This window comes from Parasteatoda tepidariorum, chromosome X2 (assembly GCF_043381705.1).
Source record: "Parasteatoda tepidariorum isolate YZ-2023 chromosome X2, CAS_Ptep_4.0, whole genome shotgun sequence".
NCBI classification, from domain to species: domain Eukaryota; kingdom Metazoa; phylum Arthropoda; class Arachnida; order Araneae; family Theridiidae; genus Parasteatoda; species Parasteatoda tepidariorum.
This window is the reverse complement of record NC_092215.1, coordinates 45,036,920-45,062,906: the sequence shown is the minus strand read 5'-3', so window position 1 is coordinate 45,062,906 and position 25,987 is coordinate 45,036,920. Positions and strand designations below refer to the sequence as shown.

At 27.3% G+C, this 25,987-nt stretch overlaps 1 protein-coding gene across 2 annotated transcripts in view; it reads right to left on the bottom strand.

Moving 5' to 3' along the window:
• The window catches only part of LOC107454979 (myosin-VIIa ck), a 77,907-nt gene that overhangs the window by 20,247 nt on the left and 31,673 nt on the right, over positions 1-25,987 (bottom strand). For both annotated transcript variants that reach the window (XM_016072360.4, XM_016072361.3), the window contains exons 3-28: positions 20,314-20,427; positions 20,088-20,234; positions 19,806-19,990; positions 19,498-19,619; positions 18,535-18,677; positions 17,474-17,587; positions 17,231-17,384; positions 16,201-16,277; positions 15,846-16,105; positions 14,510-14,720; positions 14,290-14,425; positions 12,945-13,051; positions 10,877-11,014; positions 10,166-10,411; positions 8,992-9,171; positions 7,832-7,927; positions 7,588-7,710; positions 6,363-6,470; positions 5,461-5,592; positions 4,999-5,070; positions 3,114-3,323; positions 2,326-2,403; positions 2,035-2,133; positions 1,731-1,960; positions 1,471-1,588; positions 960-1,262 (exon numbers count right to left, since the gene is read on the bottom strand). In XM_016072360.4, the coding sequence (XP_015927846.1) occupies positions 960-1,262; positions 1,471-1,588; positions 1,731-1,960; positions 2,035-2,133; positions 2,326-2,403; positions 3,114-3,323; positions 4,999-5,070; positions 5,461-5,592; positions 6,363-6,470; positions 7,588-7,710; positions 7,832-7,927; positions 8,992-9,171; positions 10,166-10,411; positions 10,877-11,014; positions 12,945-13,051; positions 14,290-14,425; positions 14,510-14,720; positions 15,846-16,105; positions 16,201-16,277; positions 17,231-17,384; positions 17,474-17,587; positions 18,535-18,677; positions 19,498-19,619; positions 19,806-19,990; positions 20,088-20,234; positions 20,314-20,427 (3,903 nt within the window). The remainder of the gene's footprint in view (positions 1-959; positions 1,263-1,470; positions 1,589-1,730; positions 1,961-2,034; positions 2,134-2,325; positions 2,404-3,113; positions 3,324-4,998; positions 5,071-5,460; positions 5,593-6,362; positions 6,471-7,587; positions 7,711-7,831; positions 7,928-8,991; positions 9,172-10,165; positions 10,412-10,876; positions 11,015-12,944; positions 13,052-14,289; positions 14,426-14,509; positions 14,721-15,845; positions 16,106-16,200; positions 16,278-17,230; positions 17,385-17,473; positions 17,588-18,534; positions 18,678-19,497; positions 19,620-19,805; positions 19,991-20,087; positions 20,235-20,313; positions 20,428-25,987) is intronic.

Sequence of the window (25,987 nt, the reverse complement as noted above, 5' to 3'; positions counted from 1 at the left end):
GACATGCTTGGTTTGCAGCAATTTAGTTTTTTTTAAAATCTTTTTCTTTCTTTATTTCACAGTTATTACCATTTTTTTGGCCATCATTTTCTGATCATTTTTTCATTGTTAATTAGTGTTTTTTAATTGTCATTTTCACATGATTTTTCAAATTATAGAATAGTCGGAAGGGCGCAGGGTCCATGTCCGAGAGTCCGTGGGTTTGAACCCTGCCAACCGAAGACTCCCCGTGTAGTAAAGTGACTGATGCACGTTAAATCTGGCAAGTCGCAAAAAGTCCACCATGTTCTCATAACAAATCGATACCTCTGGGGTACTGGATTGGAGATCGATCGTTCTCTGATTCAGGTCAAAATTACGATCTGTGGATGAATGAATGTATGTATGAATGGGTCAGCCCTATAAAAGGGTGCGACGTATGGTGTGGCAGAAGTCGAATTCTTGGCTATAGATGGCGCCACCAGAAAACAAGAGCAATCGCACCCCGTCTGCATAAACAAGTATATGTCAACAACAACATACCTGTAATCTGGAAACTTCGGAGATCCGACACTCTCAAACCTCTGACCATTACAGATTTTCGAGGACATACTGTATAATCTACAAAATTAGTCTCATATATATAAAACTGTAAAACTTAAAGAAAGAAGATTCCAAGTGACATTCTTTAGTTTTAAATAATTACTGTTCAGTTGTACCTACAAACCTTAATTTTTTTCTCTGTTGGGGCATTAACTAAGAGTTTTTAATGGAAAAATATAATTATTAAACAGCTTCTTAGTGTTTTGTAAATTGCTTAAAGCTAAAGTTCACCAAAATGTCTATTACACTAAGCACTTCAATTGAACTAGTATTAACTTTATAACCTATGATATCTTTTTTATTTACAATATCTATTTTCAATGATAGGAGTGTGGTCTAAAATAGCTAGTTTAATTTTAAATTAATTAACATCTTACTTTATCAAATAAAGCTATGTATAAAGAAAATCCAAATTGATCTGTTAGACCAATTTTTTCAGCTAATTGTGCACAAAGTTCTCTAGCAGTAGTTGCAGAATCAGCTAATAAAGTCTTTGTATTTCCATCCATAAATGTTATTGGTAACATAAGTGGTTTTTTGGATTTAGTTGCTTGCAACTCCAACCATGATGGAGGCTGTCCTCTAGTACCATTCATAAAAGTTCTTCGCAAACGATCTTCACAGTATGGAGCATAACCTGGAGGTCCTTCTCGAATGAAATTCAGTAAATATTTCACAAACTATTGAAAAGAAAAGAAAAGAAAAGAAAGAAATTTAGTAAATGAAAGTGTACAATTTTTGATTTTGCTGGAAAAATAGAGAGGTAATAAAATTAATGTTAACACAGGTTTCACTTTTGTTTAAAAAAGCATAATTTACAAGTAAATCAAGTTGATCAATTAAATATGATGTAACTATAATTATTTAGATATTAATAATTTAAAGTACCTTGTCAGATGGAGCAAAACATCCAACACACAGTGAAAGTAGTATCCAACCACGTGCATGAGAGCTTTTATTAGGATTATTGGTAAGTTGTTTACAGATATGGCAATAAATTTCATCTCTGTAATTTAAAAAATTATTTTTAATACGACAATAAATAAAAAGAAATATTTAAATTGTATTTAACATTACTGTTTCCAAAGAAAACAATTCCAACACTTATAAAAGAATTTTTAAAATGAAAGAGAAAACTAAAGCAGTACCTTAGTTCATCACGCAAGATACCATGACCAATTATAAAATGGAGCTTTTCAAGATTTGAAGTAGGGCGGCTTTCGAGCCAACTACTGTATGTATCTGCAGCTAATTCTTCATCCTGCAGCTGGCGTCGTACATCTTCTGTTATTTTGTTTTTCTTTTTCAGGGTGAGAGAGACTAATTTATTTCTAATACTGCGGGATTTTTGCTTATTGTATTCTGTAGGTATAATAGACTGAAAAGTTATAAAAATTAATAATACAAAAAAACAGAAATGTAACATAAAACTTAAGTTAAAAGTTTACTTACAGCATCCATTCCCATTAATTGAGCTTCTTGAAATTCTTTGGTTTTAATGAAATTACGTCCAAGAGTTGCTGTGACTTTACTCATTACAGACGTGTTGTCCTGTACATAAAAAACTCAGCATCAATATTAAATGGTCATTTGGCAATTGATCAGTTAGAAACAAACAATTTGAGAAATAAAATAATCAGTCATTTTGAGAGATGTACAGCATCTTTTGTTTTACTTCAACTATGGTTTAAGTATGCTGAAACATTCTGTTTGATAACAATATTTAAAAAAAAACATACATACCCTTTCCATTGTATGAAATTTAGGTTCGGGTAAATCCCCCATAAAACGAAGAATTGTAATCCACAAAGCTAATGCAGCCTGAAAAAGAATAAATATAATTATAAGAGTTAAATTGCTAAAAGATAAAATTAAAACAATTTTGATAAAAAGGATTGCTCTAAAAGTAGTTCTAAGAAATGAGTATACATATTATTAGGATTATTAGTAAAAACTAATAAAAGAAGTATAAGCAAATAACTGCAATAGTTAAATGTTTAGTTTTTAAAATATTAATCTTAACCTCTCTTATCTACAATAAATATTTTCATTGAAAATGATTGCAATAGCAATAAGTGAACTTAGGACTTTGATAAAAAAGATAATGTTCTTGCACACTCTCATATTTTTAAATTATCAGTGCGTTTTAAACAAACTGATTTTAAATTTATAAATTTCTTGTAAACTATTTATGAAAAATAAAGTTGTGGAGGTTAAAAAATAATTTGCACTCATAACAATTACACCAAAAATACTATTTTTCTTCTATAGCTTATCCATCCAGCAAATATGCATTTTATTATCAAATAAACATTTTGTTGCATAGAGGAATAGATAATATTATTTTTGTTGATTACTTTCCACTATGAAATGCATCAAAACTAAGTGCTAAGGGTTAAAACTAAAGAACTAAGTATTCAAATTACAATTCAATGTTCCAAAAGTATACTATTTAAATTAAAAAGGCAATTATATATTTCTCATACAGTTGAAAGTTTCAATATTTTATAAGAAAAAAAAATAATACTTGCCATACAATCTCCCTGTGTTGATAATTGCAAAAGAGGTTGCTTTAAAGGCTTCTTTTGATATTGATGGCTAGCATTTCCTTGGAAATATGTTACAGCATATTTTTGGAATTTATATTCAGATAAGTCTTCTTGATCTATAGGTGGAGCAGGTACAGAGCCTTCAGCTTCAGATGAAATTTCAAGAGCAGCTTCTCGAGACTTTTCTAAATCCTATTTATTAAAAATAGAAATTAGAAATGTAAACTATACAATCTTTATAAATCAAAAATGCAAAAGTAAATATAGTATATTGGCAATTTAAAAAATTTATTTTGCAATTTACGTTTGAAATTTAAATGAAAACAAAACTATAACAACTTGTTAAATTTAAAGAAATAATATTGTAACTTGTACTTACATAATGTGTTGTTCTCACATTATATAAGCATAATACATCCATATTATGCTCACATAATGGGAAAACAAACTTTGTTTAAGTTTTTAACAAAAAATTTCTTTTTTAAAACATAATATGTTTCAATTATGAAAGCCTCTAAAGTTACATTAAGGCAACAAGTGTGACAATTTAAATCAAATATCATACAGTAAGAAGAATAAAANTTTTTATTTCATTATTATGCAGACATATTAATTCACTGTCGCCTCTAATCGAAAATTAATTTTCAATTTACAATAATTTTCTTCATAAATACATCCATATTATGCTCACATAATGGGAAAACAAACTTCGTTTAAGTTTTTAACAAAAAATTTCTTCTTTAGAACATAATATGTTTCAATTATGAAAGCCTCTAAAGTTACATTAAGGCAACAAGTGTGACAATTTAAATCAAATATCATACAGTAAGAAGAATAAAAAAGAAAATCAGTTTAAAACATAGGGAATTTTAAAAAAAAAAAATTAACTTATACTTTCAAGTAAAAAAATATTATTTAGAATTTCTATATGCAACAAGTAAAACAAATGTATTTGACACAAAATACTAAAAATTTCCTAGATCTATAAACTTACTCATTAATTTACACATTTATTACCAGAGATTTGATATGAATGGTGTATTATCATATAGTATAAAATATTCGATAATGCAGTAGGGCATAAATTTATGATTTAAAAAAACATGTGATTCAAATGAATGATTTTTTTACAATTACATATTTTTAAATCATGTCAACCCTGCTTTTTTATTATTTTTTTCACATATTCTGCAGCAGTTCTAAGGGATTGTCCTCCCCCCCCCACACATACTCACAAATTGGCAATAATTGTAATTTTTATTAAAATTAATTTCTATGACATAAATTTTGAAAGTTTACATAAAGTTTCATGCTGTCACTATAAAAATTATATTTCTGATATAAAGGAACATTAACTGAAGTGAAATTAGACACATTTGGAAATATAAATTATAATAAGTCGCATGAATTATACATTCAAGGAATAGTAAAAATATATTCCTGATTTAGTAAATGTAAAGAAAATTTTTTAATCAAACTATTAATTAGTCTTGAATTTTTGGCAGCTCTTAACTGTCACACACTTCACCGCCCCCACTAAGCACGGCCCTGAAAAAGGGTATCTCAGAATTACAAAACCTATATTTATCTACAGAAGGTCAATTTCTCCATGGGGTTATATAGATAGAAATACAATTAATTATTGCTTGCATAAAGATACAACAATTTAATTAATAAAAAAGTATACTATACATGCCATAATTATAGCATAATGTTTAGCAAGGAAGATTAGACAAACAATACAATAAATAAAATGTAAGTATTTCACCTTAATCATAAAATATTTATATTGACTTTTTTTAAGCAAAAACTAATTAGGAAAAAAAGAAATTAGCTTAAAATTACAGAGAAATAAAGAAATAATTACTTTGAAAGCTGTAGGAGCAGTTTGATCACTGTTAGAATCTGTTCTAGGAAGGAAATCAAACATAGCATCAACCTATGAGAAAAAATACTTTGAGTAAATGATAATCCAACTAAGTAGGAAGTATATTCATTTCTAACAAAAATTACATTACTTAAACTTCATGGACAAGTTTGTAATGTGGAATTTTTTTTATCAGTGTCATTTTCCTATTGAATTTTATGTAAAAAAAACTAGTTTATTATGCAAAGAAATACATTTAAAGACAGGAAAAAAAATTAAGGCCAGAATGCTATATGTAATAAATTTTTATTATTGCATGTATTATTATATTATTGAATGTCATATTCATATCTTAATAAATGTTATAATTAGTTTATAATAATTTATTAGATCAGATTTTATTCATTTTTTCAAATTAGTTTACTTATAAATAAAATAAATCCACTATAGAATATAACTTACCAGTTTGGAATCATCTAGTTGTTCTTCCTGACGGTTGAATGCATCAATAATTACAGCTTTCTTGTGTTCAATATTAATTCTTTCGGCAACTTCCTCCTCATGCAATCGAAGCTCCAACTCTTGAAGTCGTTCCTACAATATGCAAATGCATCAAAAATTAAAGAAATTTTTTACAATCAATAAGAAGTTAAGATAGTTTATTTTCATAGGTGGTGTGATACATGCATAACATGGTAAATATTATAGAAAAGAATTGGCAAAATGAAATGATCCATTTTGATTTCATTAGTTTCTTTTGAACTTTTTCCTGACTACGCCACTGCAAGATAGAACAAATTGTAAAACTTGACAAAGAGTGGCAGAAAAGTTCTAAACATATTATTAAAATGTATGTTTTTCATGTTAGTATATTTTTATTTTCGTTAAGGTCTAAATAAAGGATATACATAATCTTAACAAATCAAATTAAAGTTTGAAGGAGAAAATAAAGTTAGCTTGTAACCATGTTAAAAGAATATTAATAAAAGAAATACAGTTTTAATAAAGTTACATTATAAGTTACAAAAAAATGAGGTATCCTTCATAAAAAGATAAAAGATAGTTTTTTTGTTAACTTTTTAAAATTTTAGAATGTTAAATAAAAGAGAGATTAATAAAAGAATAAAAAAATTTATTTTTAAAAGATAATTTTATAAGGTTAGAGAAAGCTAAGGTACTTTTTATCAAAAAATAATTATAAAGCTTAAGCTTATTTTAATATCCTAAACGAATTAAGCAGATACTTCAACATATAATATGAAATATTAAATAAAAGATTAAAACAAGAAATTAAGAGTTTTCACTATTAATTATGAAGAAAGCACAGTGAAAGATTAAGTAATCTATCAATAAAAGAAAAATACCCTATATTTCTGCTCAGCTATTTCTTTTGCCTTCCTAGGATTCATTTGTTTTCTCAGCATAACTTCCTCTTGCTCTCGCATTCTTAATGCTTCTAGGCGATGACGATTCTGAAATAAATAAAAAAATAGAATACCAATTTAATATTTTGCCTTCAAAATAATCTAACATGCAACAAATATTTCAATTTTAAATAATTTAGATAACAAATTATTTATCAACAAATTTTTAGCATTAACTGTTAACAACTAGAATAATTTAAGAATTGCAAGTTTTTGAATATAGCATTCATTTACTATTTTTCCCAGTTTAAACAAATAGTGACGAAAGAAGAAGCCCTTTTCTTTCTAATGAGCACCCAATTATTTATCTCTAACTCAGGTCATGTGAGTAACCCCGTGTTTCCCATTGAATTTATCTAAAGTAAAAAACTTTTCTTTGCTTTCTTGGCAAAATCAAATTACTCTATATTGAAACATCTTCCTGTGCTTTTCTAAATCAGTTGTTCTTGAAAGTAGAAGTGTAACTTATTCATTTGTACCCAAATATTTTTAAACATGATATTAAAACAGCTGAAACAAAATACAGTAGTACGATGCACCAACAGCTTATTTAGCTTTTTCCATCCACTCTGCAACTCTTGCTCTGAGACTAAACAAAACAGTATGCCAGAAATAAAAAGCTATTCCATGTTTTCCCACTTAAAACAAAAATTAAATTCTTCTACAATGATCTTGTGTGATTTCTTTATTTTTATCACCTTGAGCTTTGAAATGATATATGATATCACTAATGCATATAAATCTTGCTTCTTCTTCTATGCTAGAGCTTAGCTTTGAGGCAAAAGGGACATTGATCATCAAGTGGCCAACTTGTTTTACTAAAAGGACAATTTTTCCTTCGCTTGTCTTATAAAAATAAACTTTGAATTTGAGGTTTAATTTGTTGTTAATAAATAATGAACTACACATGATTACTAATTTTCACTTAATTACTAATTACTTTGTAATTTTTTAAAAGAAATGTTTCAGAGAGGGCTTTGGTAAAAAAGATTTCCCTAGATAGTATGCAGCAGTACATGACCCATGGCGATATTTTAAAATTTTTTTATACAACTTTGTAGCTTTTTTGCCAAGAATTACAGTACTGAAACTCATCAGTAAGAGACAATAAATAAAAAAAACATTGCAGATAATTAAAAAAAACAGTTATTTCTCAAAACTTTACCTGTATTTTTAATTTCCTATAGCGACGTTGTGCTATAACACGACGAACAAAAGCTTGAATCTTAGTTATTGCCCACTGCTTTTTCATATGTTCCCTTCTCACTAAGAAACCTCGACATCTGGCCTAAAATATAAAAGTAAATTAATCATAAAATTTTTATTGATAAAAATAATTTAAACAAAAATTAAATTTGAAATATAAATTTAAGGTTCAAAGTTGCGAGAGAGTATTAATCGGAGCAAACCTGTAATGTGACTATATGGCCTCTGAGATGTTTAAATCTATGAGAAAGTATTCTTGATCTAATAAGAGCTTGTAACCTCTGAAACCCAGTTTTCATCTAAAACGAAAAAGTTTTTTTAAGAAATATAATTATCAATACAATATTAATTATTTTTTACATTATTTCTAATAATCATTTGAAAAATACATATTTTTAAACATTATTGACATTCATTGGGATGAACATACGGAAAGTCAATATTAAATGGTATACCACTTTTTAGATAAAAAGTGATAATTCATTGCTTCAAACTCTGTGAGTAAAACAAGCCACTTTTTATAAGAGACATTTATTAATGAAGGATATTTCCAGGTCTCATTTAGTTTCTAAAAGGAGAAAGACATTTAGAATAATCATGACTACAATAAAATATTTATAGTGAAGAAACATATAATTCAAATCCTAAATTCACACATATTTAATAATTAAAAAGATAGCTCAAATGAAAAAAAAATATCACCCATAATTAATCCCACATTAACCCCCACCTTTTTATTTCTTTACAGCTTGTTATTGTCGGAAAATAAAATCGTTTCGAAAACATAATTTCATACCTGCCAACTTTTAATCCCTTCCATTATGATTTTTCCCAGTGGTATTAAAATGGAACAAAAATTTCAATTTTAAGTAAAAAAATATGTTGTATTTGAAAAAGCTTAAGCTGCCTATCATGATAGTAACGCATATTAATATATATGCTTAATTTCTTTAAGAATAGTGGTGATGAAAATCATTTAAAAATTTAGTTTATAAAAGAAAAAAATAGTATATATTTACTACCACTTTAAATATAAAAATAAAATTTTATGCCAGTTGGCAGGTATGTAATTTCATAGAAACAAATATTACTTTTTGGTAATTCGTACAAAAAATACATAAAAATTACAATTTAAAATATAGTTTTGTAATATTGTGCAATGTACTAATCTTAATAGCTGGTAGTAATAAACTACAGCAATCTTATAAGTTATTTTTTACACAAGTCAAAAGCAAAAAGATGAACAATCCATAAACTGGATAATTTGTACACAGATAAATTGATAATATACTGTATATTGGTGCATAAAGCAAAACACAATTTTAATATAGTATTTACACAAGCTCTGTCAGTATATACTTACATAATTGTAATGTTGTTTCTGTATATAACCACGCCAAAATCTCTGCACAATTATTGCACTTTGTCGCATTCTCAAGAAACGTCGGCGATAATACCAGCCACGAATAGCTTTTTGCAGTATTAAAATCTTTCTTGTTAAAACTCTATCTCTTTCTTGTTCCAAAAACAAATCATGAGCATCCTAAAACAAATAATGTTGGTTATAACAACAGTAATTCATTTTAAAACATAACTATATTTATCAAATTAAGGGTTTGTTGTTAAAAGAATTAGCTCCTTCAATATATTATCTCGCATTAACAAAACCAAATCTTCAATTTGATCCCAGAAAGATAAAGCATAGTTTTTGACTTATTATCCGTTTAATAACTGTGAAAAAGTTAGTCAGCTACAGGGTTTAAAGCCAGACCCAGACACGATTTGTCAAGAATAAAACCTTCATACAAAAATTTGTCTGATCTATTTTAATTGCTAATATAATAATATGGTTAAGGTTTCTAAACATTAAAGTAAGTTGGCACAGCAACAATTTCAAAATGAAGTTTTAAAAATGAAAAGATAAAATTTTGCTAGGGAAAAAAATATGCTGCATGGAGTATGTATTATTTTGTTACAAATTAAAGCTCATTTATAAAAGATAATACATAGTCTTTCATTGATCAAAATAATTTTAATGCATCTTATTTGGCCCGGGATAGCCTGGTCGGTAGGGTGCTGGGCCCATATCCAGGAGATTGTGGGTTCGATCCTCGCCGGCCGAAGACTCCCCGTGTAGTAAATGGTGACTGATGCACGTTAAATCTGTCGAGTCTCAAAGTCCTCCATGTTCCCACAACAAATCAATACCTCTGGGGGTACTGATCCAGGAGTTTCCTTGTCTTCTGGATTGGTTCAAAATTACAAGGCTACGGAGTTGAACGTAAGTAGTCGTAAACCCATGAAATTGGGTCGGCTGTTCAACGACGGTTATAAAATAAAATAAAATGCATCTTATTTAATAAAACTAAAGTAATTAAAAAAAGTATTTCTTATTCCAATTTCTCATTTGCAAATTATTTCTCTTATGTTTGTAAGAAAACTTTAAAACTAGAGCTATCCTTTTCTTTGTTGCAACAAACACACCAATCATTTGATATTCATTGAAATTTTATTTTCCAATGGTCTTGACTACAAACCTTAAGGAAAACTTTGGTGCGTCCAAGCTGATAGTCAGTTTTACCCAAAACAATGGCACATATTTTTATACAGGCAGCCTTGCAGTCAGTCTTATGAGCTGGTCCAACACCAGGGATAAGGAATCGATACCTCTCAACAAATTCCTTAAAAGTATGTCTAATAGGATAACCAGCACGTCGAATGCGAATTGTTTCCATCATTCCAGAATATCGCAGTTGCTTACAACATAGCTCTCTATCAAACATCTGAAGAAATATAAGAATTTTAATACAATATTGTGAAATGCTCAAGAACAAAAGTTTACAAACAATACACAATGTTAGCAAAGGGAAGCCTTTAAATATATAAGAAAGAATTTAACTAATACTAAAAGGCTTAAAAGGCTTTTCATCTAGAAAGAAAATCTTCTTAACAACAATATAGTTAAATAGGAAAATAAATGTTATTTGACAACAACTTTTTAGAAATGCTTGGTACCATAAAAAAGTAGCAAAAAAAAGTAGCTTCAACTGTTAAAATGTAAAATTTACAATTCAATACCAAATTACAAGAAAATTAAGCTATAACTACAATAATTATATACACTAAAATTAACAGACAAAATAAAAAGGCAATAGACAATATTATAATACACAAAAATCAAGATGTTCCAATTTATTAATAAAGACAAAGATTCACGTACACAATTCAGTCATAAAAAACATATTTACCATTGGTTTTTTCAATTCATTAGGCTTAATACATCGAATAAAAAATGGGTGACACTGGCTTAGAGTTCGCATCAAAGAGTCTAGAGATTTTTTAAACTGAGCACTAAGAGTTGGAGTTTTCTTTCTTGTATCAGTTCCCTAGGCAACAAAATAAAACTAAAATTTTAAAAAAGGAGAAACAATAAGACAAATATAGCAAAATTATTTCAGTCAGTAATACAGGATTAGTAGTGCTTAAAAATAAAAATCAGGAAAATTTTTTTTTTAAAAAATCAACACATTTTTTGTACAATACATATATTTTAGACTATTAAGGAGAGGAAACGAACGGCAAAAATTTTTTGTACCGCTACTTTTAAAATTTTGTTTTGTGTAGTACATATCTTTCTTTCTACACAATTAAAGAAACATGGGCAATATTCAAATTAAAAAATAAAATTGAAACAAGTTGATCAGAAGTGATTTTAAAAATTAGTAATTAATGGGAATAATTAGTAAAACTTAGTAATTAATGGACGGTTCATAAATTTGAACTAATGTATATTTACGATTTTCAAGAATTATTAAGTTTATCATTATTAAATAAAATATAAAGATATAAGCTTTCCAAAACGAATAAGTTTTAAGGAGCATAAAAATAGTGCAATAAAAAAATAGTGAATAAAATCCCAAGTTTAATGAGTATTTTAACAACTTAATAAAGTAAATAAATAATAATCATTAAAAGGTTTGACTGCACTCTAAAAAAAGAATGCAAAAGACTTTATTACTTCATATTTTTAAATTATACAAGCTTAGGGTGAAAATTAGGAATTCTAATTTGAAACAAAAATCAGGCAAAATCAAAAACATTGAGGAAAAAAACAACTTTTGTCAAACAGACGGGGATTCGTGGAACCATAGCCTCTTTTCTTAAAAAAAAATAAATAGTTAAAAAAAACTTTGTCTGTCTGAAAACGCCTGCAAATGAAATCAAAATAATACACTATATATTGAGTCCTTTAAACAACTTTAATAATCAGAAATCATTTTAGGTTCAAAATATTAGGTAATTTATAACAGACAAACTTACAATATACAAAAAAAAAACTTATCGTAGAAAATAATTCTGTAAAAAGGGTAGGGTTAAGGAAATTTTTGTTCCAATACTGTTTCAATAATTCGTTCTTCTGAGAAAACGATAAAGATAAAGAAGAGGTTCCGTTTTTCATGTTAACTCCTTTTAATTTGAAAGCCGTTTTGAATTTCATATTCTGAATCTAGTTTTTCTTACTTCTTTTATAGTGAAAGAAATTTTCAAAAAGTCCAAGCAATTCCTTTAAAATCACATGTTTGTCAAAATGGTATGCTCAGAACAAAATAAAGAAAAAATTGGAAATACCATGACAGAATGCTAAAAATCAAGAAAAGTAAGGACAGAATATTTTAAATCAGGAATATCAGGAGAGCTATGAACCCTGGTAATGGGCAAATGTTCTTTAAATTCAATGATAAAATCTATGTCTTAAAATAAAATCGCATGCAAAAACTATCAATATTAAACGATAGACTTTTAAACAAAGTAACTATTGAAAAAGCAACAAAAAACAACAGGATTAGCAACATGCAAAAACTGATATTGTCCACAAACATTGATGCAAGCCCAAAAATAAGACTTTTCAAGAACTATTAATGAAAATTACAACAAACGAAAAACTATGCATTGCTATAAAACCATGCAGTAATTTCATTAAAAAAACTATTTTATGTAACATGATTAAATTCATTTTATTTTCTGTTTAAAAGTATTTTTCCCATTTTTAAAGGCACCAGCTTAGGAACACATAAATAAATTAAAAAGTCTAAGTAAGAAATTTGGTATTAATTTACATATTTGAGCATAAAAAATCGTTTAAAATAAAAACAAGTAAAAATTAATCTTCGTTTTTTTTAAAAATTTTATCTATTAACATATGAGTAGCTAAATGTATGTATAAATTACTTCAATCAATTATTAAAATGTATTGAAAATTACTATAAATGATCATTTATATTAACATCATTTTATATCACATTTAGAAAGGCATACCATTCCAATTTCATGCACAAATAAATTTTGCAGAAATTTATTATTTGAAACTTGAATAAGTTGGATCAAATCAGCACTAAATGTATCCCTATTCTTTTCCAAAAATCCTACATAAAATAAAACAAAACCATGCAAAATCAAAATCATACAAAAAAATAATAATAAAATAAAGAATTGATTACAATTCATTACATAAAAATAAGATCAAAATGAAACACATTCAACCTTAAATAATTATAATAGCATTCATACTTTTTAACAAGGTTCCTAAAGTAAAAAATTAACTTGTAAATAGTAATACTGTACAATACTTAATTTGAAAATCACATGCATTTAATATACATGCAATCAAATTGATAAACACCATTTTTACTAAAAACGTAAAATGTAAGCATGCTGCCCGCCAGACCCTTAAAATATGCATGAATGTGTGAACGGGTTTCATTGAAAATTTGTCACCATCGCCAAAAATTCCTAATTATTGCTAAGAAAGAAAAAAATCATATGCCTTTTTAAAATATAATTTGTCTTTTTTGAATATCCGAGGAAATTCAAAGCCAATTTCAAATTACATTCACATGATCTAAACTCACACATCATGATTCCTATTTACGTGGTTTACGATCGCACATCCTGTTTTGCATTGTCACTTTTTTCTTGTTTCATGAAATATTGTTTCAAATTAACTCGATTTAAATGCCGCTTTAATGATTCGTGTTCAAGTGACTTAAAAATGATGCACTGAGATTCCTATTCAGGCAATTTCCAAATCAAACATAGGGATTAGCATTTATGAGATTTTAAAATTAAATGTCGAGATTCGTATTCGCGTGGTTTACAAATCGCACATAAAAATTTATATACACGCAATTTAAATAAATAAAATCTCAAATCGATATTTTTATTAAAACATTGATACCATTCTCTGGATAGATGTTTCTAACATACACTTTTTTATTGAATAAATTTAGGTATTTTTTTAATTATTTAAAAAGTGCTTTCGCACTGAACTTTTTTGGATTTCCATTTTCAGCTTTTTTGGTTTTTATCAAACTTATCCCTGTGGTACGAACTAATATAGTGTTCTATAAAAATTAAACATTTTTTAAAAATCTGTGATTTTGAAACGAATTTCGCCAAAATGAGGTGGAGATAAAAGTAGTTTCAAGAGTTAATCAATGTGTGCAGAAAGTTTTTTAATTGCGATTTTGTGTTCACAGATAGTTTTTCATTTTATATTTCATAGTTTTTCATTCTAAGTCTGTTTTTCCACAAGCAAGAAAATACATATAAAAATATTAATTATTAACACTGCAGTAAAAGAAGAACAAAGAAAGAATTTAACCTCTTGTATCATAAAAAACAACTCCTGCAAAATGATTGAGCCCAAAAGAAGTATTTATGTCAGATTTTGGCTTTAAGTAGTTCTTATTGCTGCCATGCATTTTATGTAACTTGTTTAAAAGAGTTTGATCTGTTCCCTGAAAATAAGATAAAATAAAGTAATATAAAATACTCCTTATTCTTAACAGTATACAATTTTTTTAAAATTAAAATTAAGTTACCTTAGGAAATTTACTTTCTTCATCAATTAAAGCCATAATGTTCATTGGTTTAACTGCAATAAGGTCTAAAGCTTCCTGGTTATCAACAAACTCTATGTGCTGCCAATTAATTGCTTCAAGATTATATTCCTCTTGCTCCAGCTTAAAAATATGCCTCACAAAAAATTGTTGTAGATTTTCATTTGCATAGTTAATGCAAAATTGTTCAAAACTAAAACAGAAAAATATTTAAATTAAACTTAATTACCTAGTTTCATGAAAAATTATATCTTGTATTTTAAAGTTTAACAGGAAAAACTTTGGAGATCAACAAGTTAGTTATTAACAATAAAACAGTATAAAATTGCAGTTAAATACAGAACAATAAATAAACTTACCATATTTTCTAGAATAATAGCTGCATTAGGATTATAAGTATTTATTTTCATCTCTCACATATTTTAGATATCAACAAATGCATAGTTACAATAATCTTTTATTTCATTTACAAAGAATGAAATCTTTATGTGAAAGAAATATGAAGTTTTATTTCTTCAAAATATTCACCAAATTTTTTAGTTGTTTAATATCCAGTAGTATATTTTTATTTCCCTTTTATTCAACATCCTTTCTTCAATAAAAATGATGAATTGTGATAATAAGATAATATGCTACTTTTAAGACTTGTTTTGATTTTTAATCAATATCATTATAGAAAGAATTCTTTTAAGGGGGGAGGGGATTTGCTTTTACTTATGCCTATGAAGTGTGAGAACAACACCTGCTGTTCTTAAGCTTTGTGTCAAGTGCTTATGGTTAGTGGTCTTTGGAACAATAACACTATTGCTTATGAAAGAGAATAAAAGGTGTAAAATGACAAAAATTAAAAATGATTTTGCCAGAAGGGTGCAATTTAGTAAGAAAATTATTTTGCTAACACTGATTCAGCAATTAGTTCTTCTGAGGAAGATAAAGGGGGTTTTGCTTTTTATATGATACAAGCATCGGATTTCACTTTTTGAGTAAAAGTATACTGGTTTTAACATTAATCGATCTAATTTTAAATATTTCATTTTTATTGAAAAAAATAAAAAAAGACAAAATATTCAAATGATTTTTTTTCAGAAGTTGAATGTTTGTTGAAAATGATGCGTTCTGAATACGCATTAATGATAAGCATTAAAAAAATCACGAGTATCAGGAAAAAATATTTTTTATCAGGAAAATCAGAACAACTTTAAACCATAAAAATGTAAGCATGAAATTAAAAAATTATAAATATTTTTAGAAAAAGTTTCAATTAAAAAAAATATTAAAAATGAATTTTTTAAGTTAACACATGTATAAAAATAACAACCTGTTAACAAAGAAATTTTCAAATCCGAATATGTCTAGAACTCCAATAGATGTTCTATAATAGCCAGCTGAGTGCTTCGGTTTGTAAATAGCAGAGTTTATCTTGTTAACGATCCACACAAACATTCTACCATAGATTCCTTTCACAAATGCATCTCTTACATCTACTGACTGGGTAGTACTCATATTGGAAACAACTGCGTCACCATGAGCAAATATTGTTCGTGTAGTTAATGCATCTATCATGTGCAGACTGTTAACCTATATTTTGAATAAAATTGAAACATGAATAAGAAGTACTTTTTCAGACAAAATATCAATGCATTCTTAATATCAAATGAAACTAAATTACATACTTCAAGAAGTCTGGCTGCACTGTTCACACTACCGGCATTAGTTATTTCTGAAGCATCTAAATTATCAATTATTGTACCTAAAAACATATTTTTTTATTAATAAAACGTGCCTTTTTCACATTAAAAGAAGAATAAAATATAAGCTTTCATTTAGTTCTGAAACAAATTTAAAAAGCCTAAAAAAGAAAAACAATGTGTCAGAACATTTTCCAGAATCTAGTCATGTAAGCATAACAAAATATGGATTAACAAAGTTATTTGCTTAACTATACTACATTTAAACTATACTGAAAAAAAAAAACTAAAACTGCTACATAAAATTAGAAAGTAAGTAGCTGTAAAAACTTTATCAAAAGCCTGAGTCTTGAAATATACTTTAAACTAATGAGTACAAGCCCAATATTACATTCTCAATTTGTTGCTTCTATGCTGCCTACTTTTATTTATAATATTGCATACATCATTTCTATGCTCCACGTAGAACCGATTTAGTGAAGGTGCTTATGTATGTAAGCACTTTCGTAGTCATCCTCAGTAGTAGTCGTAAATTCAAAATTAGGTCAGATGTTCAATGACGGTTGTAAAATAAAATTACCTCATTATTGCATGGAAAAAACATACATAGTTGGTCACATTTTATTTCTTATTATATTTAAAATAAAATCAGCAACACAATCATGAGATTGTGAAGCTGAGATATCTTCCATAAGATTTCAACATATTGGTGATTCAAGAGGGACAATACCTCATAGCATATCTCACAAATACAAATTTCAACCAATAAATGAATTTCATACAGAATAACAGAAAATCAAATTAGAACAATTTTAAAAGGGATAAAACTTTTCTCCAAGTTGTTCTTTATAAAACAGTTCAGTCTTTTAAAGGGCAAAAGAAAATTAGGAAATGTGTATAAACTTATGAAATAAGCATAGCACATATCATATGATAAAGAAGGTTGAGTAATTTTAAAGGTTAAACAAAATAGAACTTTGATACATATTTAATGAGAATTTAATCCATGGCCTACCTTTATATTTGATATTACCAAGGTGTAATAAAGCACTAAGAATTTTTAGAATTTCCCAAATTTCTTGGTCAGAAAACATAAGTACTTTCATAGCAGACCTTATATCTGAAAATTCAGCTGTATCATCTCTGCCTTCACAAGTGATGCAACCACCCTATAGGAAAGAAAAGTAAATATAATGAGAAAGTTAAAATTACAACTTAAAGGTAACTAAAGTTTAAAAAATTTTATAAAGTAATTTACCTGTGTTAGGTAATGATACTTGGAAGCATCACTAATTTCAAGTTTTTGCTTTTCTTCTCGACCAAGACCAGCTAACATACAATAAAATATGTGGTAATTTCTTTCATCGGTAGCCTAATAAAAAAAAATTATTTTGGAGAATGTGTGAAAAGGAAAAATTCATTAAAATGCATTGCAACAAAGTTAACTAAAACCGCTTTAAGCTGAGTATTATAAGTTTCAAGGTGGGTCTAATAAATTAAATAAATACTTAATTTTTTTGTAAATTAAGTTCTAAGTCAATGATTAAGCCAATCTTGATGCAAGCGTCAAGAGCCAGATGTCAGGAGCCAAATTAATAACCAGTTCAGTGAATCTCAATTAAGAAAAGCTTAGTAAGAGATTAAACTTAATACCTTTTTGGAAATTTGGAGTAATCTTCACAACCATCAATCACATTTTAATAAAATTATGTATAAAGATTGTGTTAAAATTTTAACAAAAATTGAACACTACCCTGAATGCTATAGCATGAAATTAGCAAACAGAAATGACATTAAACATATTAACCCATTAATGCCCTTAGTCATTTTCAAGGCTGGCACTCTGATGTTATTTCTTCAAGGAATTCTTTAAAATATATCGATACATATTTTTAAAAAATTTTATCATGATCAGCATACATATAATTTCATTAGATAATGTAATATTTTTTATTTATTTTTTATTTTCAAGTTGGGTTTAAAAGTAGCTTTAAGTTTGTGTAAGCTATAATAATTAAGTAAGCTATAATAGTAAGCTATAATAATAACTAAAATAATTAAACAAGTATTTCAGTAAATATTTTATTAAATATTATGGTTTTCCTATAATTTTAGATAATTAGATAACTATAGGTTTTACATAGGTTTTTAAAATTTCCTAATTTTTCAAATAACACAAAAGTGTAAAGACCAGAATTATTTTTTGTAATGAACATTTCATTATATAATGAACATTTCACAATGCTTAATATAAGTGTATGGAATATAAATGAAAAACTAAGAATTAGGCATAAATGGAATAAAATTAGAGTTACTTACCTGCCCAACGATTCGTGATTTCTCTAATAAATATTGGTCTATTCTAGCACCTTCAATTATGCCTGATTTGTTAAAGTGAATATCAATATATTTTCCAAAACGACTTGAGTTATCATTTCTTATAGTTTTAGCATTTCCAAAAGCTGAAATTGAAATAAAGAAGAAAGAAAAAATTATGGATCAACCAATATCCATTTATTTTAAGGCAACTAATTCTAAAGATTGATTTCCCAATAAAGCTATATGTAAAAAAATAATAATAAATAAATTAAATTCAACACCACTAGAATGTAGATTAAAACTGAATATATAATAGATTGAACTACAATAGATATACATATAAAAATTAAAATTTGTTAAAGAAAAAAAACACTGAAAATAATAATGTCATCTAATTTTTTTTCACTTCACTGAACAAAAAAACTCTTAATTCTCACGGATGAAAAAGACGAGGAAATAAATCAAAGTTGCTTAGAAAAACAACAAATGTTAAATACAGCAATAAAAGTTTAAAATTGAATGAACTCATTGTAATAATTTTAGTAACAGATTTCATATAAAAAGTTCTGAATATAAATAATTGTCTATCTGTTAAGTCTGTTATAGAAGTTATTTACATCTAAAGTAAAAATCTGAACGGCATATAGGAAGCAAAATCATTTCAGTGCAAGATAACAAAGAAAAAGCGTAATTTTAAAATTTACCAGTTATGAGTTAACTATTTTTCTTGGACATATAGGTCGAATCACGTGAATTAAGAATTTAACAGATTAATGATAACCATTTCCAGCATTTTCTTAGATGGGCACTTTTACACTTTCTGTTTAATAAATTCCAAAGTATTTTACTTTTTTGACTTTGTGTAACCAAAATAATAAATTATCTCATTTTGAAAAAACTATAAAGATACATGTTCACTAAACTGTTTCATATGTACTTTGTAGCAAAGAGAAAAAATTATACCTTCTAAAATAGGGTTTGCTTCTAAAATTTGTTGTTCAATCCATGAATGTTGTCCACTTATGGCAGCTAAATATTGCAATATTAGTTTAGTACTTTCCGTTTTACCAGCACCACTTTCACCACTATAAGAAAACATTTTTAAAAAATTAACACTTGAAAACAAATTTATAATTGAAAGAAAACAATTACAGCACATGATTAAATATGTATGTAACCCTTTGTTAGTCAACCTGCTGGGCAGGTGGCACTTCACTCAAAAGCCTAAAAAATCTATTTTAATTTGTATTAAAATGGTAACACAAACATACCTGATAATGATGCATTGATCTTGCTTATAGCGTTTCATATTATTATAGCTGTTGTCTCCTATGGCAAAGATGTGAGGTGGTAACTCACCAATTTTCTTATCTTTATAAAGTTTTATTTGTTCTGCTGTGTAAATGGGAAGGATTTGATATGGATTAACAGCAACCAAAATAGAGCCTGTGTAAGTCTAAAATCATGAAACAAAAGTAATTATATTCTTGAATATTGTAAAACAATTTAAAAATACACAAAAAAATATGAATTTTAAAAGATTTAATACTAACATAAATGAGATTTTCATTGTATCTGATTAAAAGATTCCTTAAAATTCCAGCTTCATGCAAATCACCTAATGATATCATATCTTCCACTCCTTGAATTGAGGTAGGATGCATGGCTTTGATCCTTCTCTCTGGCGTGAGCCATAGATCCTAAAAAGTGACATAGTTGAAGTACAATATGAAATAAATACAATAGGAAAATAGCTTTCACTAGGTAAAAAATATCAACCTTTCCATCATCATCAATGACTTGTATTCTCCTTCCCTCAGCAGATGTTACTCTTGCACCGATGGCAACATCAAATTCTTTTTTCGTTTGAGGTTCTATCCAAATATAATCTCCCTAAAATTGCAAAGAATTAGAAGTTCATTAAATATATTAATGTTATTAGATACATTCATTTGAAAATTTCACAATTTTAAGTAAATACTAATTTTAATACGAACTGACACTTAAGTATCAGTTCAAAAAGTAGCATTTTGGCTCATATATTATCACATGTGAAATCATAAAAAACAAATTCTTATTACTGAAATTAGATATATATTTTACTATAGAAATAGCCCAAAATAAATCATAGATTTATCGAATTCAGCATACAAGTGTCATGGAGCAAATACAGCACACTATTGGAAACTGACCTAGCTTGCATGTAAGTATACCTTTATGCTGACATATTTTTTTTTATCTTCATGAAATCTGTAAAATTTTAAATGCAATGAAGTACAATAGTTTTATAAAAGTTTAAGCTAACTGGTAATAGATTTTTAAAATATTAGTATAAATTATTAACCATTTGCTTATAACTTGCACAACAAGTAGGCTCAAATAACAAGCTTTAGCATGCTAAACACCATATTTAGAAGTTTAATATCAAATAACTGAAATAATTGATTAAAAAAAAGCTTTGAAAGATACTCAATTCTTTACATTTTTTACCTAAATTAATTTTGAAAAGAATTTTTTTTTTAAATAATATTTTATTTGGTTTCATCATCATCAATAGCTCGATAGCCAAGGGAGGGCCTTGGCCTTCTCAAGAAGTTTTTTCCTAACTAACCTTTTTCCTGTTAGTGTTTTTTAGTTTTTAGCTTTTAAGACCAAAAGGTCTTTTTCTAGGTCATCTATCCATCTCAAATTCGGCCTGCCTCTTTTCCGTGTGCCAACTGGTCTGATATTAAAAACTCTTTTTGGGGTACGGTCTTCATCCATTCTGATAACGTGGCCTGTCCATTTTATTCTTTGTCGTTTAATAAAGTTAATAATGTCAGGTTCATTATATGAGTGATAAAGCTCTAGGTTTGATCTTTTAAGCCATACACCATTTTTTTTAAATTCCTCCAAAAAATACTTCTCAAGAGCTTTCTCTCAAAGGTACCCAACATAGCCTCATCTGTACAAGATATGATCCAGATTTTTATTTGGTTTACAAATTATATTTTCCATGACATAGCTTTTTTTCTTTCACTCTAATTTTTCATAAACGAATTTTATTGTAAGTTCGAAAAACTTCTGTTTAAAAAAATTAATTTAAAAAAAAAAGATACAATTCCAGAAAACTAAAAAAAATTAAAGGAAAAAAATCTCTGAATAAATTACAAACTAAAACTACAACAATTCGAAAAAGAAAAAAACTTTGTTTAATGGCAAATGAACAGAAAAACAACAATGAAAAAGGTAGTTAACGCGAAAGTAGGTTTTTGGTTTATCATGTAAGTTAAGAAACCAAAAAGAAATTTTTTAAGATATTTTTTGAGAATTCATCAACATTTTGTCAGTTAGAGGTAAAACTAAATGAGAAAGGGTTAAAGATAGTAATCATTCTTATGTGTAGTTTGCACACCAATTACTCATTGGCAGTTCAAATAAAAGTAATAAAGAAAAAGCCAGCAATACACATTTTATTAAATTAGCCATAATAGCAATAAAATTAAGCAAATGAATTGGTTAAAATGTTTTAGTAATAAGTGTTAGAAGTGATATATTAATAAATGTTAAAAATATTTTATTTTGTGTTTAAGTAGGGTAAACCAACCAGTGAAGGAGCACAATCCAGTGAAGGAACATTTCATATATATTGATTAAAAATAAGAATTTGAAAATTTTTCTTTAGATTGATTGGCAACAATAGCTTACTGCCAAACAATAGGAAGTCATCTAGCAATGTTTTGGATTACCTGGTCAAATAGACTTCTCTGAAAAAATTTTTGAATTTGTTATTATCTCTGCAACACCTTGCTTCTTTGAAAAAATTATAAGGTGGAGTGTTTGTATTTATATGTTCGAAGTGGAATAAATTGCTTGTAATAGTTTTATTTTTCTCACTGTGAAAAAGAGAATTCAAAATATAGATATCGAAGTTACGTTTTATTTTTTTTTAAAGCATCATAGCATAATAAAGTACTGAGATAAGGGGGTGTTTATTCACTGGATCACCAAACGATGAAAAACCAGTGAAGGAACAAGTGTTCTTTAACTGGTTTTTTTTCTAAGTTAATGAAAATAAAAGATAAAACTTTAATTTTCCTGTACCTTTAGTGATGTTCCGCATCAAAAGTATGTTAAAAATATGAAAAACAACTTCTAACCAGTGAGGGAACAGACATGTTCCTTTACTGGGCATAGATTTCCCAGTGAATGAACAGTATGTGTTAATATGTTATAATTTCAAGAATAAGCTTATTTTTAAATATTTGTATGGCTTATAAATTCATAAAGAGCATTAAAAAATACTCAAAATTAAGTGTTCCTTTACTGGGTGTTCATTCACTGCTAAGAGCGGTTCCTTCACTTAGTCTTCTAACTACTTGTTATTTGAACCTCCAAAACTTTAAAACAATATAATGTAAGTTTTCTACAATTTTACATAATTTGCAATTAGTAACAAATATGTTGACACTGTCATTTAACTTAAATTGCGAATTTTGAAATTAATATGATTTTTTAAAAGGGAAGCGAAGCTTAAGTGTTCCCCTTCAATGGTTAGTTTACCCTATTCAATTCAAGTTTAAAAGTTGTTCAATAATACAATATATTCGTCAACTCTAAAATTCTCAAATCCGTTCAATTTTTGATGCAGGAATGGTAAATAATATTCAGTATTGGCTTTAGAATAAGCGCAACATTTATAAAAGTGGGTTAGTTGATTGTGGAGTTCAATGGCAGAAGAGATGGAAGTGACAATAAGATGGTTTTATGTACAACAGTAAATTTATCGCGGCAGTGAAAAAGAAAATTAGAAATTTTCTTACATCTTCTTATTATAATTTTCTTATGATAATATATATTTCTTTTAGTAATAATTTTCTTACAATGATTAAAAATTTTCTTCTTGCTTATAATAAGACCTAAGACCACATGATCATTCCCAAAGGTTTTTGTCTTGTATGAAATTTTTGAGAATATTGGCGAGAAGCTTAAATAAAACTTTCACATACAGAAATTCCGATCAGAAAGTAAGTTAATATAAGAATATATAATTTCAAAAAAAATTATAAATATATTTTTCAAACAAATGCAAAAAAAAAAAAATATCAATAGTTTAGTGAACATGAAATCTAAGTCTCGTTTGGCGCCCCCACAATCTAGAGTTACGGCGATCGACCGCCGATCGTCATTGAGAATATCATTCTGAACACCCACTCTATAAAGACAAAACATTTACCCAAGCAAGAGTAAACGTAAATTAAAAAAGTATACAACTTTTTCATGTTCATAACTTTCAATATTAAGCTCATTATTCCTGCAATAACTTTTCGAAGATGTTACGTAACTACTGTACAAAAAGAGAAACATTGAGTCATATAACGCTGTTGGATCAATCTAAATGTGAGCTAACACAAGTACAGCAATAAATAGTATTTCCCCATTCAATAAATGATGGGATCAGCTGACTAACAATGAAGCTACAGACCACAATTCTTAAACGTCAAAGAGTCTTGATGTTCTGCTTGGTCAGCGATGCGTAACATCTGATATTAATCAAATTCCACTAGCGATTGTTAATAATCATTTATTTATTTAGAACGTTTTTCAAAGTTCAAACAGTAATTTTTACCTAACGTACTTCAAAGAGAAATCATTCACAAAAAATATTCATTTTCTTTACATAAAGTCAATAATGATGATGCTTAAAAATAATCGTATTAAAAATACTCGCTTAAAAATATTCGTGAATTAAATGATGATGCTAAAAAATTTGCATCAAGTATCTAATTTTTTTTAAGAACATCACATTTATTTCTCAATAAATACGATGGCTCTTAAAATGGTAAAGGCTTCTAAAAATTGCCTCTTGTCAGCCCACAAGAGTTTGAGCAAGACAAAACAATCATTGGCCTTAGGAATTACTTTGTCTATTTCTCCTGGTCAACACATAAAAATCTATAAAATAGGTTCAGTTAAACTGATTTTCTGAGTAGCGTGTAAAATTTTATGCTTTGGTATTATTAATTTTATATTAAAGAAGACGTATGATGAAAATTGTCAGGAACTATTCATTCGATTTCGCTCAAATTTTGTATTTTGCCATGTAAAATTACATACAGACGTAAAAATTTGTATACCATACAATTCAAAAAGTTTTTCGACTACTATTAATGAAAATAATAAAAAATAATAGATACTAACTAAAATTTCTCTTTTTGCATGGAAGTATCCTTGAATAAGCGAATTTAATAATTGCGTGCAAAAAATTTTCAATTTGCTTTATAAGTTCTCGAGATAGGGCGAAATACGTAAAAAATTAACATTAAGGGTTCCAAACGTTGGATCACTCTCCTGACCAAACATGGGGGGGACATTTCCCCCTATTGCGGTTACCCCCTATATCTTGTGGATCAGAAATCCGAATCCGTTGGGAAAAAAAGTATGGTTATTCAGAGAAAGTACGTTTTTGTGTCTGATTTCGTAACTTAAAATATCGTCTTCACCAATTAATTAGAACCCTTGAAGTCACCTCTTCGAACCATTAAGAAGGAGTCCTAGAACGCGAAAATCCGATGATTAAATCAAAAGTTATTCAGGGTGGTCCGTTTTTAGGCGCATTGTTGTACATACACTGGACATATATGTATTGTATACATATGTACGTAAATATATATGTATATTACTTAATTAATTTTCAGATTGTGATATAAAAATTGCATCTATGAAAAGCAGTAACATATTTTCATTTAGATTTAGTTGATATGCTCTATTATTTATTATTTAAATTTAAAAAATTACTTTTTTGCTATGTCAGATTTAAATAATATTCCTTGATTTTTTTATATATATTCTGTGAAATCGAAGGAATTAACACCCTCTTATAAACAGTGAAATATTACCAAAAAATTAAAAAGTGGTAGCAAAACAGTATTTTTAAAATACTATTGGTGATTAAACGAGAAATCTACATATCATTTATTCTTATTTTAACGTCGAAAACTAATATACAATTCTGATTTTAGAAAGATAAAATTGCAAGGAGATGATGAAATTTTATATTATTCAATTTAAAACAAATACTCAATTTTATAACATAAAGCATTTATCAATGCTAAAAAGACGACTTTTTACCATACTTTTTTATACTCCTATTCACGATTAAGGTACTATTATAGTTTTTGTTGATGTTTAAATCACTCAAATATTTAAAAGAAAGTTTCCAATTTCACAAGTATTGAACGTTTCTGAAGTTTTTTTGAAAACATTAACTTTAAATAAATTTTATTTAGATAATCTATACAATAAAGAACATCTATTAATTGACTTATGATACATAAATTAGTGAAACAAAACACCACAGTTGTTTATTCATAATAAATATGTCAGGATATTCGTAGAAGTCAAAGATTTAAGTATTATTTATATCCTTTTTACGAATACGTTGGTGTATTTGAAAAGGATTATATATATATAT